The 23,063-nt window shown below is 42.9% G+C and overlaps 1 protein-coding gene across 1 annotated transcript in view; it reads right to left on the reverse strand.

Moving 5' to 3' along the window:
- LOC124555608 (proto-oncogene tyrosine-protein kinase ROS) overlaps positions 1–23,063 on the reverse strand; it is a 565,849-nt gene that overhangs the window by 372,623 nt on the left and 170,163 nt on the right. The window contains exon 2 of the mRNA XM_047129578.1: positions 19,379–19,435. Coding sequence (XP_046985534.1) covers positions 19,379–19,435 — 57 coding nt within the window. The remainder of the gene's footprint in view (positions 1–19,378; positions 19,436–23,063) is intronic.

Consider the following 23,063-nt stretch of genomic DNA (forward strand, 5'->3'; position numbering starts at 1 on the left):
CCGGAGTATTTATTAGTTTCAGGAAATGAACTTGAGTGTCGATGATCTGCTCGTGGACCGGTAACCAGTCCTAATGTAAAGTTGTCTCTTTTATGAAATGTATAAATATTATAGCCTTTGGCTACAGTATTGTTGAGATACAGCTACAGTCAGTCACTCATGTCATATATAGACCTGCGAACGTGTTGGGGTACAAGGTAGAGCTGTCACTGAGTTGCTACCAAAGCGTGTGACAGGCTTCCATTCGTTGGTAGGATACTAGGAAACGACAGAGGGCCTACGAAAACAATTTCTTTTAGAACGTTTGTATTTTCCATAGTGGAGCAATACTTAAATGTGGTGATTCATATTGGATCTAACATGGCATACTGAGCGTATACGACGAAGATCGACGAGAAGATTCACAGATCTGTTTGCCTAGCAGTAGCATCTAACGAAAATTCCGAGAACTCGCTATAGGCGACTCTCGAAGAATGATGCCTAAAATTTTCAAGGACTGGCGTTCCGTATGGAAATCTGTATATCTTCCTCAGCCGCACTGGATGGCTAGTTTTCTCAAAAAAATTATTGTGGGATACACAACAGGAAATATATTGCGCATCGCGGAGACTATTATTCTTAAAATTCCGAGTAACCTCGTTCGAATACCAGTCGAGGAGTCCAAGATACATCTGGAATAATGACCATGATGGTAAAATGAGAGAACGGTGGACTTACACAGATAGATACCTGCTTTCTTTCTTCGCACGCATCGACGACATTAGGTATAGGAAAGAGCAGAAAATGACTGTGATACACTAAGAACCGCCAGCCACGGTGGTCTAGCGGTTCAGGCGCTCAGTCCGGCACCGCGCGACTACTACGGTCGCAGGTTCGAATCCTGCCTCGGGCATGGATGTGTGTGATGTCCTTAGCTTAGTTAGGTTTAAGTAGTTCTAAGTTCTATGGGACTGATGACCACAGATGTTAAGTCCCATAGTGCTCAGAGCCATTTGAACCATTTTTGAACACTATGAACCCTTAGCCACACGTCGTTCCTAGAAAGGAACGACTGCTTGTCCTCCGACAGCCCGACGCCAATGGAAAAGCCTACTTTTACTGTCAATAAGAGAGATGTAATTTCAAAACTGATCTCGGTGAAGCTTTTCGAAATCGCAACAAAATCTGGGGGCTAAAAGACATTGGAACCAAGTGAGTTTAGTCTGCTCTAGATATTTAAGAAAGGGTATCTTCTGTGACAAACTCCTGCAGAATCTACTAAGAAAAGATAAGAAGACAGAACGACCGAATTACCTGTGGGAATTGGACAATTTTGAAACTGTGCCAAACGTTTACGACAAGCTGTGATATGTGACTATCGTTTGCAGCCTGACATTTTCGCAGTATACTACATGTAACTGGCAAGGAATCGAAATCGTCCGCTTGTGCCGTCTGCGAGCTGTTGTCCTCTTTAAGCTGAGGGACCCAGAGAGATAAGCCGTCGCATAACACGGCACACAAAGTCCAGTCTCAACTGACTGCAGTGTCTGGCCGTCTGTCTGCTGATAGAGCTCCGCAGTAAATTACGCTCTTAACACATTCTTACAACTGGTCGTCATTGGTCATTGTCTGTCCAATGGAGCTTCGATGCCAGCGCTGTGAGCCACTGCATTAGTCTTCCTGGATGGACACTGAGTATTTGTATAGTGTAGCTGCTGCCTCTATCCATCGCACATTTCTCGTTGCGGCTAATTACACTCGACATCCAAGTTCCGCCGACTTTTTGGCAACACACTGACCGCCAGTGAGACCAGCACTCCGTTAGAAGAGAACATAAATAAGGCAGTCGGAAATGAACAGAACTGACGCGCACAGAGACAACACGATAGGTGGTTTGAATACCATAGTTAGATAAAATGATTAAACTGTTAATACGTGAAGAAAACTGCCACACTTCGGTCCTCCAGACAGTGTTTGCGACTGCTGGCGGATTATAGTACACTAGGAGACAAACGCGCATATTTGAGAGATGGAGTACGTTGCTATTGTATGTGACATTCCAACCCTAAAGTATCGCCGCTTTAGCGACGGAAAAGGGCTGCTTTGGTTGTTTGTCCCGCCTCATAGATGTGTGGTTAACTTTCCAAACATACACAATGTAGAACCAATCAGATTTCAGCGTTATCTCTGTAGGGTGTACGAATGCGACGTCACTGAGGTTGCAGGAAGTTCTCTAAAGGTCTTGGAAGTGTTCTATAGGAAAAGCGCAGCGCGCGGCAGTTCCTCATTAGTGACGCCTTCGTGAAGTAAATACAACATCACACGGCCAACGGTTGCCTTACGATTTTGGAATTCAAGCAGTCACTTCCGAGAGATATTTTGATGTTGCAGACAGCAAAGAGCTATTCATGACAAGAGGCGGGGTAGCCACGTTTCGCGCGGCTACCCCGTCGGAGGTTCGAGTCCTCCCTCGGGCATGGGGGTGTGTGTTGTCCTTGGCGTAAGTTAGTCTAAGTTAGATTAAGTAGTGTGTAAGCCTAGGGACCGATGACCTTAGCAGTTTAGTCCCACAGGAACTTACCACAAATTTCCAAATTTCCATGGCAAGAGACGCTGAACGCTTGGCTGGCTCTGAGCACTATGGGACTCAACTGCTGAGGTCATTAGTCCCCTAGAACTTAGAACTAGTTAAACCTAAGTAACCTAAGGACATCACAAACATCCATGCCCGAGGCAGGATTCGAACCTGCGACCGTAGCGGACTCGCGGTTCCAGACTGCAGCGCCTTTGACCGCACGGCCACTTCGGCCGGCCGCTGAACGCTTGAAGCACGTATAGTGCTAGTCTACGGAAATCCTCGGCTACTTTCGGCTCAGAGCTCAACTGATTTTCTACAGGTATTCAGCCATCTGGCTTAGAGTACTTATTTTATCTTAGCGTTTTCTTTCTTTCCTGACCCCTGAAAGGATTCTTGTCCGGTCACCTGTTTCACTGTGATGAAGTTGTGATGGTGTTTATCACACCTAGCCCCCAATGAAGGAAGATAGCCGGCCGATGTGGCCGTGCTGTTCTAGGCGCTGCAGTCTGGAACCGCGAGACCGCTACGGTCGCAGGTTCGAATCCTGCCTCGGGCATGGATGTGTGTGATGTCCTTAGGTTAGTTAGGTTTAACTAGTTCTAAGTTCTAGGGGACTAATGACCTCAGAAGTTGAGTCCCATAGTGCTCAGAGCCATTTTTGAAGGAACATAACTGTAATTAAAAGTAAAGACAAGCTCAAACTGGACAACAATTTGAAAGGAATCGGCCTTAGCCTTTTTATAGGCATCTCGGCCTTCGATTTTATCGATTTAGATAAACCACAAAAAACCGAAGTGCGGTTAATCGGACGGAGGCATTTCTACCTATGAGCGACTGTCAGACGATCTTAGAAATGTAGAATGAACTTAACAGGACTTTAGATTTGCTAAATCTTCAAAAAATTCGGCACTTCGCCGTGACTGTGAGCTTTAATAACAGTAAATGTGTTTCATACTACACTGCCGGAAAAAAATAGTATAGTATTTTAGAGGTTTCCAATACACTCAAGATTTATCGTTTCAGCTTTGCATATAGAGTACATAAAATAATTAAATTTACAGATCAATAGCACGAGCGGTTCTGATGTACCAGGTGTCGACCCATGCTGAAACACCCATATTAGTACATGGAGTAATTTCCACGTGTGGCAATGGAGGAGCTGACTCTGGGATCCAGTCGATAGTACAGATGGTGAGTACTGTCCTGTGAGACGTTATCCCGCGCCTGCTCGACTTGTTCATGTAGGTCTGTAAGACTTGTTGGTTGATGAGTCGCACGAGTCACTTCTCGTCCCATCGTGTCCCACATGTGCTCAATTGGAAACAAGTCAGAGATTGTGCTTGCCAAGGAAGTTGCTGCACGTCTTGCAGAGCAGTTGAGTTTCACGGACAGTGTGAGGGCGAGCATTATCCTGTTGGAACAACGCATCATCTTTCTGCTGCAAGAACGGCAAAATAACGGGTCCAACAACATTCTTCACGTACCGAGCGCTGGTTAGCGTCCCATCCAGAAACACCAAAGGTGAACGAGAGTTGTAGCTTATCGCACTCCAGACCAAGAGCCTGGGATGTGGCCAATATGTCTTGGACGAATGCATTCTACGAGATAGTCCTCACTAGGTCTACGTCGTACACGCAATCGACCATCACTTGCATGCAGGAAGAATCTGTTTTCATCGCTGAAGACCACGACGGGCTATTCCATCTTCCAAGTGATGGTTCAAATGGCTCTGAGCACTATGGGACTCAACTGCTGAGGTCATTAGTCCCCTAGAACTTAGAACTAGTTAAACCTAACTAACCTAAGGACATCACAAACATCCATGCCCGAGGCAGGATTCGAACCTGCGACCGTAGCGGTCTTGCGGTTCCAGACTGCAGCGCCTTTAACCGCACGGCCACTTCGGCCGGCTTCCAAGTGATCCTCTGACGGCACCACTCGAGCCACGAACGTCGATGCTGTGGCGTGAATGAAGGAGGAGCTACACTCATCTGTGCCCGTAGTCTCGCTGCTAATAGCCGGTTTGCAACAATTCGTGTTGACTCGTATAGGCTGACAAGCCCTCTTATCTGTCCTGTGGTAGCTGTACAATCTGCCAATGCTGCCCTTAGAATACGATGATCTTTGCGGACGTCTGTGCTGCGTGGATGTCCAGAACCTCATCTACGGGTGTGAGGATGTTCAATAGCAGCATCGTTGCACAACTGAAGCAGCACGTCCATCTTGTGCGGCAGTTCTGCGAAAGGACCATCCCGCCACTCGGAAGGCCACAATTGGCTTTAGGAAGCACGAGTGCGTCTCTGTGACATGGTTAACTGTCTGCCTCAGACGCTTACACCACAATGAGTCTTTTGGGGCTGAGCATTCCCTGTTAAAGGGTAACCATGATCAGTACATCTACTATCCCATAAGTGGCATTTGCCGTCATCGGATCAAAATCGACGTCGTCTTTCCAGGTGTACTATTTTTTTCCAGTAGTGTATATTCAGCTGCTATCATGTACCCGCACCCAAAATATTAATCGTAGTGTTCCGCTTCCAGTGAAGTTCCATGTCCCTATTACATTACTAACAACCTAACATCAAGTTTTGGACATCAGTTTTATTACAAAGACGGTACATTTAACTCTAAGAGGTAGTAAGAAAACGCTGGAAGATCTACATAGGGATATTTTTCCCCAAAACCATGCAATTCAGAGTTATGTTAATTTAATTTATTAAAGTAACCTGATTCATACAGAACATTGCAAATCATGCGTAAGATATTTATATGTTGAGACTTCACATACGAATAGTGAATTTAAAGTCTTGCCGACATCTGGCTCAATTGAGCTGGCAAATTAAATTCCGGTGGATTGACTCCATCCCTGAAGTGCAATTCTGGATGGTTTGCATAATACCCAGCGGCGGCTGCCATAACTTTTCCAGTGGACTCAAAACGTTTTCCCGCTACAGGGGACGTCAGAGGATGCCAAATCTGATGAATGAGGTGGATGTGCCAACAATTCGTATTCCAAATTCCTCTGTTCGTAATTCCTCAGGTTTACTCTTTGTGGCCAGCTGCACTGCCCAGATGAAAGTGTTCTTTTTTTCCTTTTGTAATCTGTTTCTGCACTGAGGTATTTTTTCATCCACCTAATCTAGAATACTGGCATAGCATTCATAGTTAGCACCAGATCGCTGCGCTCCATACATAATGTTGTCTAAATTTATGAGTTATTGTCTTATTCTTTGCATGATAATCAAAGGGAGGAATTAATTTTGCCTCCCGTAATACGCTGCCCATAAATTTACCAACAGATGAAATAGACGTCGCCCTTTTTGATGCAGAGCACCTCTACCTACCCTTCATTTGGACTGCTGTTCCGTCTATGGCGTGAAGTGGTGGACCCATATACACTGTGTGATCAAAAGTATCCGGACACCTGGCTGAAAATTACTTAACAAGTTCGTGGCGCCCTCCATCGGTAATGCTGGAATTCAATATGGTGCTGGCCCACCCTTGATGACAGCTTCCACTCTCGCAAGCATACTTTCAATAAGGTGCTAGAAGGTTTCTTGGGGAATGGCAGCCCATTCTTCACGGAGTGCTGCACTGAGGAGAGGTACCGATGTCGTTCGGTGAGGCCAGGCGCGAAGTCGGCGCTCCAAAACATCTCTAAGGCGATCTATAGGGTTCAGATCAGGACTCTGTGCAGGATAGTCCATTACAGGGATGTTATTGTCATGAACCACTCCGCCACAGACCGTGCATTATGAAAAGGTGCTCGATCGTGTTGAAAGATGCAATCGCCATCCCCGAATTGCTCTTCAACAATGGGAAGCAAGAAGATGCTTAAAACATCAATGTGCTGTGCTGTGATAGTGCCACGCAAAACAACAGCCGGTGCAAGCCCCCTCCATGAAAAACACGACCACACCATAACACCACCGCATCCGAATTTTATTGTGGCACTACACACGCTGGCAGATGACGTTCACCGGCAATTCGCCATAGCCATACCCTGTCATCGGATCGCCACATTGTGTACCGTGATTCGTCAAATGGCTCTGAGCACTATGGGACTCAACTGCTGAGGTCATTAGTCCCCTAGAACTTAGAACTAGTTAAACCTAACTAACCTAAGGACATCACAAACATCCATGCCCGAGGCAGGATTCGAACCTGCGACCGTAGCGGTCTTGCGGTTCCAGACTGCAGCGCCTTTAACCGCACGGCCACTTCGGCCGGCGTGATTCGTCACTCCACACAACGTTTTTCTACTGTTCAATCGTCCAATGTTTACGCTCCTTAGACCAAACGAGGCATCTTTTGGCATTTGCCGGCGTGTTGTGTGGCTTATAAGCAGCCGCTCGACCATGAAATCCAAGTTTTGTCACCTCCCGCCTAACTGTCATAGTACTTGCAGTGGATCCTGATGCAGTTTGGAATTCCTGTGTGATGGTCTGGATTGACGTCTGCCTATTACACATTAAGAGTCTCTTGAACTGTCGGCAGTCGCTGTCAGTCAACAGACGAGGTCGGCCTGTACGCTTTTGTGCTGAATGTATCCCTTTAGGTTACCACTTCACTATCACAACGGAAACAGTGGACCTAGGGATGTTTAGGAGCATGAAAATCTCGCGTACAGACGTATGACACAAGTGAGACCCAATCACCTGACCACTTTCGAAGTCCGTGAGTTTCGCGGAGCGCCTCATTCTGCTCTCTCACGATGTCTAATGACTACTGAGGTCGCTGGTGTGGAGTACCTGGCAGTAGGTGGCAGCACAATGCACCTAATATGAAAAACGTATGCTTTTGGGGGTGTCCAGATACTATTGGTCACATAGTGTGTCATGCGAAGTATCATATGGGCACGCCAAATTAGTTGTTGTTTCTCCTATACCACACAAAATTTGACTCTGTGAAGCAAAATTGCAAGCTGATACGGTGCTGGTTCACTTTCGTAGCTCAGTGGTCAGCGTAGATAGTTACTATTCTGAAGACCCGGGTGCGATTCCCGATACTGAGACGGATTCTTCCTTTGTGGGAGGACTGGTGTGGGGTGTACTCAGCCTCGTGACGCGAACTAACGAGATACTTGACCGAATAGTAGCGGCACAGAGGTCTATAAAGTCTGCAAAACGGTCAGGAGAGCGGAATGCTGACCACATGCCCCTACATACCGCATTAGAATGTCACAGCAAGGTAGAGAATGGCCAGTAGACATCCCGTGGGTCTTCACGGCCTGGCAAAGAGCTTCTTGACGCACTGCTTAACATGGTAGCTTGCATCGGTAAGAAATATAATAATGTAAGGAAGAGGTATGCGATAGTAGAGGATTTCCAGTCGAAGACGTGGATTTAGGAATGATCCTTATTCAATGAAAAGGAGGCTTTCACACACAAGCTCAACTAAAACAATAATAAATCTGTCGGCCAATATTCATCTCATTATCTGACGAGCGTTGCAAACTTTTGTTTTCCCGTTTGTCCCCCAGGTCCTTGTTGACGGTTCATAGTGGACCGATGCCTCTATGCATGAGGGTAGATTAACTGAAATACTAAAATTAACTTGACATTTATAATCAGGAAAAGTGATTACTTGCGCACTATCGTCTCAGCGCTTGGCATGACACGGCAGGAAAGATACTTTTGGCCGAATCGTGAGTGACTCTTATACTGGGAAAACTATAGTGAACAGTGATGCATCGTCGTGAGGGTTTTCGTATTTTGTGGAGAATTACCGGTACTATGTCGTACTCAGCCGCGCGGTGTGGCCGCGTGGTTGGAGGCGTCATGAATAGCGCGTAGCCTCCCGCCGGAAGTTCGAGTCCTCCCTCGGGCATGGGTGTGTTTGTTGTTCTTAGCATCAGTTAGTTTAAGTAGTGTGTAAGTCTAGGGACCAATGACCTCAGCAGTTTGGTCCCTTAGAAATTCACACACATTTGAACATTATGTTGTACTTACTTCGACGCCGAGGTCCGGAGGTTCGAGTCTTCCCTCGGGCATGGGTGTGTGTGTTTGTCCTTAGGATAATTTAGGTTAAGTAGTGTGTAAGCTTAGGGATTGATGACCTTAGCAGTTAAGTTCCATAAGATTTCACACACATTTGAACATTTTTTGAACAACGCCGAGGTCATTAGAGACGGAGCTATAGCTCGGTTGGACAAATATGGCTCTTTTGTAGGTGCCATGACAACACTGCTTCAAATACTTCAGTGGATCCAAAGGAGCTATGTGCAGCTAACGGATGGGGATTTGAGCCCCTTTCCGGCCGCGGTGACCGAGAGGTTCTAGGTGCTTCAGTCCGGAACCGCGCTGCTGCTACGGTCGCAGGTTCGAATCCTACCTCGGGCATGGATGTGTGTGATGTCCTTAGGTTAGTTAGGTTTAAGTAGTTCTAAGTCCCATAGTGCTCAGAGCCATTTTTGAGCCCCTTGAGAAACTACTACTCAGACGAAGCTAAATCAAAGCAAACCTCCGCGTTCTGAACCACATGGGCAGGCCGGGACCGATCGACCGCCATGTCATCCTCTGCCAATGGAGTCATTCGGATACCGTATGGTACTCCGGCCGGTGTCGACTTTGCTGGCCTTGGAGCCGCCATTTTCTCAGTCAAGTAGCTCCTCAATTGGCATCAACAGCTGAGTGCACGCCCTCCCACCAAGTAAAAATCCCTGGCAGTATCAGCTATCGAACCCGGGTTCTCCACATGGCAGTCAGACACGCTGATCACCGCTGACCACATTAAAAAAAAATTTTCCCATCTTCCCTTCTAGCCCATCTCTTTCCAAAAATGCCTTCCGTGCGTAGCTTCTACGCCATATCCTACGATTTCTTAAGGCATAAAGTGTAATACTCGTCTTCAACGAAATAAACAAACACTGTTCCTCGCCGAACCAAACAGAAAAGCTCCTTCCCAAGGTTCAAACATGATACCTCTTCCGAAACAAACATTACTACTCCTTCAAGAGAATAATACACCTCTTCTGCAGAAGGGAAGTTTTTTTTCTTTTACAACAATCCAAAATCCTCTTCTAGAGGCAAATAAGCTTCCTCTTCTAAAAAAAGAAAAACTGCTTCTCTTCCAAAACAAGGACCGTTTCTATTCTAAAATAAACTAGACTTCTCTTATTTGCCCAAACCAGACGAGTCTCCTTTTTCAGATCAGTGCTTCTTTTCTACGTGAACAAGACACCTATTCTAACCATAAACAAGGTTCCTATTATAGAACAACCAAAACTTCCTCTCTAAGACTACCACGCTTTTCTTGTAAACTAACAGTTCTCCACTTTGAGAACGAATAAACAAACTCCTGTTCTAAAGTGAATCCTTCTGCTTTATCTAGAACAAAAAAGGCATCTCTCCTGAAACAAACCAGGATCATCGTTCCATACGAACGAGACTGCTCTAAATCAAACAAGAATTTGTTCTAGAAGATAGAAGGCTCCCCTTCTGGAAGAACCAAAACTCTGTTCAATAACATGGATCAGTATAACAGTACAGCGCTCAAAAAATTGGCAAAATTATGTTTGTATTTCGAGCATTGCAGCAGTTTGTTGTGCTCCACTATCAGGTAATACCGGTAATCTTCGAGACTGAATACGGATTTCTTGCTAATTTAGAAGTTGGTATAACTGGCTATGAGCCAGATAAATGCATTGTTTTCCGTTCTTGGATAAAAGAACTTTTCCAGGAATAGAACCGTAGTACGTGGATAGCGAAGTACGCGTTAAGCTTACCTTTTTATTTCGTCCCCCGCCAAATGTCATACTTCTCACAGCATATTAAGCGATGACTTGTCGTATCCTCTACGTTACAACGAGTACATATTTGCGAGGGGCTAAGTCCTACTTTATATAGCTTGCCGTTTGTGGGAATCTTTTGGTGGATAATCCTGTGCCACACAGATCGTGCTTTTGAATTGACCGGTGGGTCGTGGTGGTTGGCCCATATCGTTTTCCAGTCCCTACAGTTATTTTCAGTTTCAAATTTTCTCGTGTACTGTTAGCATAGCGCATTGTATATCTTCCTATTTGTTGGATATTTTTTGCAACTGATTTTTCTACATAACTATACTCCATGAAGAATGTGCGTAGGTGTCTTAGATGGGGATTCATGCGGTTCTCTACTTGATGGCTTTATCTTGTATGATTTAGCTTGTAAATCTTCTTTGAAAGTGTTGAAGATGATGAAGCATGTTGCATAGGAAGATGGCCGTACAGTCTGCTCTGATATTTACAAGTTGTAACACTCTGTTTCACAGTTCTACACAAACCACCTAACAGATATGTTCATTCTGCGTACCATATTCGCACTGGAATTGGAAATATTTGTGCTAGATGCCATATTTTCGGCAGCGCCACAGTATTTTTTACATTGTATCAAATTCTCTGAGGGAATACCTTTGCAGTCTCCCGCGTATAGCTCACAGCCATATTCTCCTGTTGACTGCGCTAGTGCGCTGTAGATGTTCTGTGAAATGCGGGCATAAAGTGCGCGTAATTTATGTTGGCGGCCGAGTTTAGGTTCGTTCTGCGCATCTGACGTCACAAAACACAGTCAGCCAATGAACAGAGAACGACGTTGCCAGATCTCGACTGCAGTGCATAGCATGGACGAGTGTCTTCAGTTTTAGAAACGTTCAGTCATAAATAAAGTAATAGAACAAAAGCGATGTCTTGATAGCAGACTTTCTTTTATAGAAAGTTTGGAAAAAGCATTCTTTTTACCAATTGCTTCATATTCTATTAATTAATTAAACCAAACAAGCAATAAGACTCCTAATTCAGGCGATAGCAAGGAAAGGTGCTTGTATCAATTTCACGAACCGCTTTTTCGCAATAAAGAACAGCAGTAATTGTTTATTTCCTGTTGTACTTCGCCGAAGCGTGAGTAATTCACAGTCATACCAACAGTGTTTGTCAGTATTTTGTGTGACGTGTAACAGTCCTCATGGGATTCTGTCGTCAGACGTGCTGTGTTAGTGTAACAGTGAAGGTGTTGGGCTTCTAAGTGAGCCGGCATGGTAGCTCAGCGTGTTTGGACAGAGGGTTATGTATCCTCTGTAATAAAAAAACTGAGTTAATCGATCATCAACGAACTTAATCGGATGTCTTACGACGTCCGCTCCAAGTAGATACAACGAACAAACGCGGACAAAATGAGAATTTTTTAAAAAAAAAAAAAAAAGTGAAAGGTTAAGAGTTCAAACCTTGTGCACTGCTTAATATGTACATTATTTAAAAACAATATCGAAGTGCCTTACTTCACGAATTATGTTCGTTTGAATGCAATTTTTTTGAAATTTCTAGTGCTTTGTCTCTTCATTAACCCTTTAGCTGCTGCAGACACGTGCTCTCCGCATTCCGCGCTCTGCGCGATTTTGTCATCACTGCACTGCTCGCCTGTGCAGACACATGGTGTTCCCACTGCTTTGACACACTTATCATTCGATTTCACAAAGACTATTTGGCCCAAAAATTTGATTTTTACACGTCTTCTTGACTGATGCCTTCCCCCCATAAATGACTTCATTTTGTTTCGATGTTCAACGCAGTTATTATGCAGCATTACATGTAGTAATTTTATATGAAATTTAGGTATCTTGTCCACATTTCATTCTCAACATCGTGGCAACTAAAATCGACCATACGGAAAGTATACTCTATGGATTTTTACCTCTGCAAACTCTTCAAAATTTTGTGCAATGGTTTACTATATTTAATGCTACATAATAACTGCGTTGAACATCGAAACAAAATTAAGTCATTTATGGGAGGAAGGTATCAGTCAAGAAGACATGTAAAAATCTAATTTTTGGGCCAAATAGATTTTGTGGAATCGAATGATAAGAGTGTCAAAGCAGTCGGAACACGATGTGTCTGCACAGGCGAGCAGTGCAGTGACAGAATCGCGCACAGCGCGGAATGCAGGAAGCACGTCTTTGTAGCAGCGAAAGGGTTAATGCGGCCGTGGTGGCTTTATTTCATGAACTGCGCGCTCCCCCCTAAACGTAAGCTAGCGAACTATGCTATACTATGGCGCTGCTTCTATTGGCGCGTGCGTCGTGTGCAACTGGCAACGCAGCAATCTCCCGCGTCTGGGCGGGCATGCGCGAGCCGCCAAGATAAAAGAATTGAACTATAGTATGTTCATAGTCTCAGAGGCTCCTATCCAATCAGTTATAATGCTATTTGCGTCAGGCCCTATATTCATAATTCTAGATTTTCGTATGTTTTAATGCTGCAGCAGAGCCTTTGCAGAAGCTGCCAAATAGTTCCCGGATATTTGCTATAACTTAGTTGTGTATTGCTAATACGCTGACATCCTCAGCGTAAGCACACACTGTTAATTTTTCTCCTTGATGTGGCAGCTAAATAGTTTCTCGGTGGATAGTTGCAAGTAACGGCTCTAAAGCACAAGCGATCAATAACAAGAACAATGGCCAAGCCCTGTCTGACCGAAAGGTTTATCTTGGTCAGTTTGCTTATGATTCCGTTTATCTGAATTCTTGACGAGACGTCATGTATTACCGCGAGAATGACATTGCATAAATCTTCAAATAAACCCCTTTTTCAGAGTCTTTACTTAGGTAATTATGGTTTATACGATCAAATATTTTGTGAAAATAAAGCGACAGAATTGCCGATTTAACGTTAGCAGCATGCAAAACTGCTACCGCAACTCTGAATGATAGCGCATGAATGATAGAACGTTTGTTCCCAACACAGGTCCGATATTTGGCGAAAAGTTCTTTTGATAAGGGTTTCATTCTTCCCGCAAATATCTTAAAATCAGAATTAAGTGGAGTTAATGGTCTATATTTTTCGATGTTTTCCTTTTCAGCCTCTTTAGGAATCGTGGCTATAAGCCCTTCTCGAATTTCAGCAGGAACGTGACTCGTATGTAGCATCTGATTACTCATTGCTGTATATGGATTTTTCAGTATATCCCAATATTACACACAAAATTCTAAGTGTAGGTCGTCAGGGCCAAATTTCTTGTTCTTGGAGCTCCTTTTGATGACGTCGAACACCTCTTGCTCGGTGATTTGCTCCAAGGATGCATTCTCATCTTCTCTGACACCTTCCTTAAAGGAAGTTTATCATCTTTTTGGCTTCGTTCTCGTCTGTCAGTTATTCTACGTTTAATTTTGGCAGATCTTCCGCCATTTTCTTCAGTATTTATCACTGGGTCGTGACACTTCTTCCATCAGATATTTTTATTTCGGATATCAATTTTCTCTTCGCGTTACGCCTTTCTTGGACGACATGGTAAGTAGTAGAAGTTTGGGCTTGTGTTATGGAATATTCTCTAGCACTCACCTGGTATCCAAACATTTCCTTCCCTATAAGTCTGACTAGTTTCGCCTTTATTTTCATAATATCTTTTGAATATTTAGTAATGTCATTTTTCTTGTATAAGTCTCTCAGGACGTGGAACAGAAGTTCTGTTTAACTGTTTTCGCATTCGCATATAGTTCGAGCCGAATGCATTAATGATCTTCTGATTTTTGGTTTCGCGTATTTTATCCACTATTGTGTTATATTTGCGTAGCTTTCCATCTGCCTTCTGCATTGTTACCAGTGACGCTGTACGTCATAGAGATAACCGTCGTGACATACCTCCTAGGTATCACTAAACCTTTATTGTAAATAAGGTTGCCAAATTTTTCGCTACGCTTGCAGTTCGGGGCTGATATTCCGTCAACAAAACACAGTTGAAATCTCCTGCTATAATAATGTCGTCATAAGGCGATACTAGTATGCTGACCGAGCGAGGTGGCGCAGTGGTTAGCACACTGGACTCGCATTCGGGAGGACGACGGCTCAATCCCGCGTCCAGCCATCCTGATTTAGGTTTTCCGTGATTTCCCTAAATCGTTTCAGGCGAATGCTGAGATGTTTCCTTCGAAAGGGCACGGCCGATTTCCTTCCCAATCCTTCCCTAACCCGAGCTTGCGCTCCGTCTCTAATGACCTCGTTGTCGACGGGACGTTAAACACTAACCACCACCACCACCACTAGTATGCTGAGTGTTTCAGTTTTATCGAAGTGTTTCCGCTTGTTTTTGAGACCGATGTGCTGTATTTCCAGAAGATTCGACTGCTATAAATATTCTGGCGATTTAGATTTATTTTACAGCGGTAAGCGCTGTGATCCGAAAAACATAGTAGCCAAATTTCTGTTCCAGTCAGTTTAGACGGTATGTTGCGGGACATGTACATGCGGTCTAGCTTGCAGGCTGATTGGTCTGTTACTGATGTGTACCCGGGATGCCGTCGTGACATATTTCCTAGGTATCCCTAAATCTTAATTGTAAATAAGGTAGTCAAATTTTTCGCTATGGTTGCAATTCAGGACTGATCTTCCGGTGACAAAACACAGTTGAAATCTCCTGCTATAATAAGGTCGTCATAAGGCAATCCTAGTATGCTGATTGTTTCAGTTTTATCGAAGTGTTTCCGTGGTTCCCTGTTTTGATTTACCGGTGGCGTGTACAAATTAACAGTGCGTATTCCTGTCATTACACAAAATATGCCTCGGCCATTGTCAGGAAATTTAAGTTGCGTCACTTCAATGCCTTCTTTGTTTATTATAGCAATTCCAGCGGCGCAGCTGTTCCAGAAGATTTGAATTGTTTCATATCTGTATATTTTATTTAGCTATCGTGGAATAACTTCTTGCACTAAAGATATGTATCGACCGCCGCTGCATTTTACTTCACGTTCGCTTTGTGTTCTGCAGATACTGCCACAGGGCCACAGAGGCGGACACTCCTGGAACACCCGGGATAAATTGGTGTCTACAAGATTCTTGGGCTTTTCCAACTTCGTATCATTTCGAAAGACGGTCCCCAGTAACTGAACGACGTCACATCTAGTCAAATATCGCTGATATTATACTCACAGAATATGGAGGAAGTTCACAGGACATTTGTTGATGCTTTGATTCAGCTGGAAACCGTTCTATCAAACATTTGCAATGAGTTACTTTCATGTAAACGGCAGCACTACAGTGAGTTATCTCTACCCAACCTTACTAATTCACATATGATGTTTGAAAGCGGGTTGCCGTTTAACGCAGTTTGTACGGGAGTAATTATAGTGATTACGGATCAGGTGCTGTGAATAGCTGCAGAACTGAGACAAGTAGAACTCTCGACTACGAAAAACGCGAAAAACGGCGTTTCACAGCACACTGTCGGCCAAAGCGAAAACTGAGAGGATGGCGTGCATTATGTACAGCAAATTCAGTAAGGTATCTCATTCGTGTATCAAGAATTTCTTCGCACACTTGATTAAGACAAAGGAAATGCACGGGTCAGAAGCTTAAAAAGAAAGCACGAAGTCTGCGCCTACGAGTTTAGCTCCCTTCTGTTGAAGGGTGCTTCGTTAGTTCCCCTTGCCGAGTCACTTCACCCAATTACCACAACTACTCGTACTGGACAAGTGCGGGCTCCGTGTCATCGCCCTTGTTTCGAATTAGACAACGAGAACAATCTGTCTGAGAGTCATGGAGCGATCAGTTTCCAGTGAAGAACATTTTGACTTTTAGTATACGTTTCGCAAGAAGACTGTACAAGGCCCTGTACAGCCAAGCAACACTTCCCAGCTTCGACAAGCTGTGTTTGAGTGCTCTGCTTATGCAAAATAGCCATCCCACTCGCCTCAGCTGATTTTCGTATCTCTAACGCACTGGGTGGAAAGAGGTTTCTTTCTGTGAAAGTCATCTGCCATGCCGTGTGTGGGGCAGTTATTTATTTGCATGTTCCGTGGATCGTATTTGCGACGCCTCGCTGCATTAGGGAACGTATCAGAAGGCTACAAATGAGATACATTTTCTGCCCAAAAACATGGCTTCAGTTGGTTATTTAGATTAATGGATATTTATTTTAATCTGCGATAAGATCTAAGAAATGTAATCCGACCAAATAAAGATATTATCTATCCATAAACTAATGTATGGCGTAAGAGGAGCTGTCAAGCAGCAATGATATCGATTTCTTTTGAAAAGTTTCATTGTTTGAGAGCACTTTCCTTCACAAAGGAGGTGGTCAGTTATTCTAATGGTGGCATTCTTTGCTCTTTCCGGAGCAAGATTAAGGTCAAGTTTCGGTAATAGAGGCTATTGTGGATTCCCGACGATGAGACTACGCTGGCTAGTCCACGCGGTGAATATCGTCATCTGTAGGAAATTCATTCGCCAGAACGACTTGACACGAATGGGAAGTAACTTCTCTGCATAGAAAGTCTGGATCAACTGCACTAGAGATAAGTCATATATGCATGTGGCTGTGGTAAGCCTACCTATCTCTGTACGTGTAAGCGCTAACAATATTCCATAGACAACCAAAGAAGATGTGAAGCTGCAACAGTTTGACTCTTTCCCAGACCAGAAGCCCACCACGACCACGACACGACGACGACGACGACGACGATGACGACGACGACGACGACGACCACCACCACCACCACCAAATTGGTCGCTTTTCAAAATTCCCTTATCATTGTATCGGTTACTACTTTAGTTTCAGATGCATGTGCGAAGGCAGAAATTGATCTGTGGAAATCAAATTCCTCCGTTCTTTGATGGTACGACTGAAACACTGGGGATATAATGCACCAGTCTTTATCATACCCATTCGCTTAGGGAAGAACGTATTTTCTATGGAGATAGCTCAATTCAGTTTCGCAGGAAAATCTTACAAGGGGACCATGAGACCTGTTAATCACAGATTTTGATGGGTCTTAGACATGTTGTAGAAAGACCTATCGGCTTTTCCGTTTCCGGGAAAATCGATGTCGAAGTGTTATTTATGTGCATCTCCTATATCTGTAATGTTACCGCTGTTTCGGCCAGCGAGCATAGTGCAGCGACTAAGGTTCACAGCTACGACAATTTACAACTACAATACCGATCGTTTCTACAACTAGATTACTGTGTTTTACCTGACACCCTTCCTGTTGTTTCCTTAGATCCCTCTAACCTAAAAAACCGCCTAGTCCCTTCCCCACAGCCCCCGCTACCCGTGTAGCCGCTTCCTGTGTGCAGTGGACTTCTGACCTATTAAGCGGAACCCGGACATGATACGGGATTTGGGGTGCATATCATTAAAACAAAGTCGTTTTTCGTTGCGGCGGAATCTTCACACAGAATATCAGTCACCAACTCTCTCCTCAGAATGCGAAAATATTTTGTTCATGCTGATCTACACAGGGAGAAACGATCATCATAATAAAACAAGGGAAATTAGAGCTAGCACGGAAAGATATAGATGTTCCTTTTTTCCACGCGATGTTCGAGATTGTAACAATAGGGAATTATTGTGAAAGTGCCAGGCACTTAAGTGTGATTTGCAGAGTATACATGTGGATATAGATGTAGATGCTTAAGTTTTACACAATTACGAGTATCCAGAAGTGATACTACTTCCTGATTCGCAAATTTCATTTCGTTAATAGCTTACTCTAAACGAAAATACTTGAACTGGACTTCTTCCCATACTTCCCTATCAGGAAGCAGTGACTGTTGTCTTTTTGTTACGATTCAGTAGTACGTAGTGTGTGAGCACGTAGAAAGGTCGAATATTATCTCTATTTTCGCCAGTGAGGAGACGGTGTTTGCGGAATCCTGTTTTTGCCTGCTGTGGCGTAGGGATGGGGAGTTGGGTCTCCTCCGTTTATGGTTTTGTGAAGCCTTCCCGATTAAAGGAACTTCTTAAATTTACGCACAGCTTCCTATGGTGAAATATAACTTACCTAGTGTTGTTCTCTCGTGCCTGCGGCTCCATAGCTGTTTGTCTGAAACGACATGCTATACTAAGGAAAAATCAAGTACGGTGTTCATTTGTTTCTTGAATTTGTTACAGCATTCTGAGGTGACTTGCATTTGAAATTTTTGCATGCAATGACGCAGTCCAAGTTGCCTCAGCTGCTTGATCCTCTAGGACATAAAAGTGAAGCACGTTGTGGCGTGTCATGATGAGAGCTAAATTAAAGTTCTCGCTAAAAAAATGCTTTCGAGTTTCGATACCCAGTGAGCACTTAATTGCATGCTCATTTATTCGACGATGGAGGAGTAAAGCTGAAAATTTCACAGCATGTGCCGAAATGTTACTGTTACAAGTGTAATACTTACTCTGAAGTTACGCTTGCTATCCGGGTCAGCACAATTTGAGGATGAAAGTGGGTAGCGTATACACTCATAAGAACCAAAAGCTGCTACCCAGAGCTTACACTAATGTTGTACCCTTCAAAACACTGTTAAGTGAGAGACAGAGCATACTGCTCTTCGTAAATTTTCCCACCGCAGATGACGTTAGGGCAGACACTAACAAGCAGCGATATGTAGTACTGAACCAGCTTGTGGTTAAACGATGATACGAGACGAATATCACAGAGGAGAAATGCTGGATCGTTTCTGAGGACCTTGGTTGAAATACCGATCTGATCATCTCTGCCAGTAATTTCCTTGAAATTTCACCTGAATACTGAGCTGGGCTCTTCAACTGTGTCATTCCTCCACACAACTTTTCAAATTTGTAGCTAGTGCTCAGTATCTTCCTTACCTTCTTTTTACGAAACAAGAAAGGGAAGTAATAGTTTACGTTAACACAAAAGGGAAAAAAACGAACAAGGAAAAAAAACGAAAAACATAGAAACAATGCAGGTATACTAAGAAAATATAACAGACGCATGATATGTTAAGCATAGCCTACTGTTAGTTTAGTAAATATAACAGACGAGTGATATGTTAAGCATAATCTACTGTTAGTTTCTTTAAGTTTCCTGTGTTCAGGAAAGCAATGAAACTAATTACTTACGATACATTACCTGTTCTATTTTGCATATACTCCCGCATCCAACATCGAAATCTCCTTCAGTATCATTCTGCAACAGAACGAACAATGAGCTGAAATATAGTGTGATTTGAACTATAACACTGTTTAATGCACAATGCTGTAATTACACAACACATCGCTGAAACCTGTCCTAAAAACATGACAATTAGGCGATTTGTTGGTTGCTTCCGTCAAGTTCACTAACCGTTCTATCAAAATATGAACACCTCCGTTATTAGACGCAAAAATTACAAATGGAACGTAAATAATACTTCAGGAACACTCTCGCAAACGATCGGGCAACCTAAGACATGAATGGACGTCTGAGAACATGTAGACAACATTTTGAAAGACGTTTCATGGAAGGTAAAGTTATAAAATATAACACAAAATGTACACATTAAATTAAAATAATGAAATTGTAATATTTTTTTTGAGTTTAAATCTCACCACATAAAGTGTGCTAAATTAAAACTACTGGGCCTATTAGATACTGATGGAAAAATGGAGATAGTGTGCACTTGCGAAGCAGACAGCCATAAAACAATCTAATGTCAATATAATGTTCAACAATTTAAAAAAAAGTCAATGTAACTGACGACTGTGGCCAGGAGATTAGTACTTGTTTCTCAGTGCAGGTTACCATCTAGAGTAATTGAGATGAACCCGTTGATGATGGTTAAAAAACACTGAAAAACAGTAAAACTTGGTTATTTTGTTCAAAACAGCGTCCACAAAATATTTCAGGATCACAGTAGGCAGTTCAGAACCAAAGACTAGTAAAATGGCGAGGGAGGTTAATATAATACTTACATAAAGAGTTTTTAGTGTAGCCATGCAGACGAAAACAGCAAACTACTATAATGATAATTATTACTTCAGATCAGTACAGTCACAACCGAATGAAAGAAATTTCTCTTGTCATACGTGTTTCATCTTTATTTATTGCAAGGCATCTTCAGTGGCCTGGAATACATACATACTTGCGTTTAAACTATTTTGCTTTCCTCTTTGGAATTATGCATTGAGGTTACAAACGGTTCTGGCACTTTCTGCTTATCTGATGTAGTGATAGTATAAATTTCTACTTACAAATTTCGTAGATGCTGGTCTACATGCGCACATTTTATCGCTGTTCTTCTTCCCTTTCCGCCATAAGAAGTTTCGTTTTCACAGCACTAGGAAATTAACGTTTGTGTATTTTATGTTAATGTTTTGGATGGAGCTGAATTTTATTACCGATTGTTGAACGTGTCTTTGTGATGTTAGTGTTCTATGCGTGTGTGTGTTTCGGTATGAGTAGGTGATGATGCAAAAATTGTATTTTATTGTGTTTTTTCCGTGTGTACTCCAGACCACTGAAAATGCCTTTCAAATAATAAAGGCGAGGCACGTATGGTAAGAAAAAATGGTTTTATTCAGTTATAATTAGACGGATCTAAAGCAATAATTATCAACATAATATTACACGCAACTGAGGACTGCAAGACAACAAATACGAGGACGTGCTGAAAATTAATGCCTCCGAATGTTTTATTTAGAAACTCTTAAAGCTTTTTAAATAAAACAAATGTTATTAACCTTCTACATTTTTATTCTTCATGTTTACATATTTGTAGCCCCCTGCTGCTAGAGGGCTCCGAATTGTAGTGTGTAACATGGCGGTGTGTAAAGTAACTACGTCCGTGCGTGAGAAACAGCGTGCTGTAATCGAGTTTCGAATTCGAAGCGTTCGTCCACAGATAAAGCACCCTCTCCTTCAGTATGAAAATGCCAGACCACACACGAGCGCTACGACAGCTGCAACAATCTGACGCTTTGGGTTCACCCTCGTCGATCGTTCTCCACACAATCCCGACTTGGCCCTGCACGATTTTCATCTGTTTCCAAAATTTAAAGAACACCTCCGAGATGAGGCTGTGGTTCCAATAACAAAGTCAAACCTTCTACAGTGATAGTATCAACAAACTGGTCTCTCGTTGAGAGAACAGTGTTCGTCGCAAGGGTGACTATGTTTAGAAATAAATACGTAGACAAGAAAAATAAAGATGCAGACTGACTAGAGCCCGAATTTTATATAATTACATATTCTGTTCTTTTATGTGTAGTTGCAATAGAGCATAATTTTATATATTTTAATATTATTGCGGAATTATTATACATTTTTTAAAGTCCCAAACATTTTCGTTGCATAGCAAAAAAGGAAAAAAAAGTTTTATTGCTGTGTTTCCCATACTGTCGCCAACGCAGTTATACTCAAAGCTAGACGGCGGAAGTTCGATGCGGACAACAATGACTTATTTTAAACACTTTCCTTTCTCGTTCTCAAACGCTTCACAATGTGTAACAGCCAGTTGGTTTACATTAACCGTGGCACCAGCTACATCTTCAGTGTCATCAAAGCTGAAAGCATGGATTTCTGTCGACAGCGCTTTAACCAGTGATGGTGAATTAGTCCTCTGCCAGACCTGTGATAGACGTATAGAATGTTCGATGAAATCTCAAATTGATCAAAATTTACGAAGGAATCTACATATTAGGAATAAACAACGGATTTCTTCAAAGATACAGGTTCTACTTCCACAGTTGCAGGAACAGCCTACATCATCTAACAGTGACTTTTACAAAGAACAGTGTTTTGCGTTGGTTGCAGGGAACATAGCCTCGAACAAGCTTCAGGTACCATAATTTAAACATTTGTTACTTAAATACTCCATCCGCAACATTACCGACGAGTCCACTGTCAGGAAGAATTACCTGGATTCTTGCTATGTTGACATAGAAAAATCAGGGTTGACATTGGGAAATACTCTATATGAATTTCTGCTGATGAGACGACGGATGCTACAGGCCGTTCCATCGCTAATCGTAACTGTGGGAAAGGTCAAATCTGAGGCTGCATCTAAACCCTATTTAATTCATTGTAAAACTCTGGAGCCAACAAATAGTTCAACACTTGCTAGATTCATTAATGAGGGACTTAGGTTCTATGGCCGAATGACATAAAAGAAGAGATGGTCCTATTGACGTGCACAGATGCAGATGGATACACGTTGAAACTGGGAAAATCGATTAATGAATTTTATACCAAATTAGTGCATATTACATGTACGGTTGATGCATTAAAACGAGGTAGACATCAGTCCGCAGGAGTAAATACGCTGATACCAGCAATGGAGAAGGGTTTGTTGAATTGTCCTCATCGTGCACAACGCAACAAGTAGCAGCTACATGATGCACCTCTGCCTCCGGAAGCCAATGATATCAAGGTGTGCAACATGGACTGAAGCTGTGAATTTTTACAGTAAGCGCTTTGAAGCTGTGACATCAGTGATGGGGAACTTTTCTTATGATCCTGCAGCGCTTGTGACAAGCCCTCTCAACATTCAGCAGCTCTAAAGTGATCATTTCAGTTTCATACACCACAAGTCACTTTAGCTGGCTTTCCAACTGTAACAAGAAACTGAAGACTTCAAGTATGCGTCTCCAAGAGACTGTGCGAATAATGGAAATTGCAGTTCTGGAGGTCAGCGTGGTATCAGGTGAAGCGGGTGGTGTAGTTTCCAGAAATTTGCAATCTATGATGAATAAGAGCCCGGAATACTCTAATCTTGTTATTTTGTCTCGCCTATTTAATGGTGAAATCGTAGACCACTCTGAGAATATTATTTCTAGCA

Source organism: Schistocerca americana, chromosome X (assembly GCF_021461395.2).
Source record: "Schistocerca americana isolate TAMUIC-IGC-003095 chromosome X, iqSchAmer2.1, whole genome shotgun sequence".
In the NCBI taxonomy this organism is placed as follows: Eukaryota; Metazoa; Arthropoda; class Insecta; order Orthoptera; family Acrididae; genus Schistocerca; species Schistocerca americana.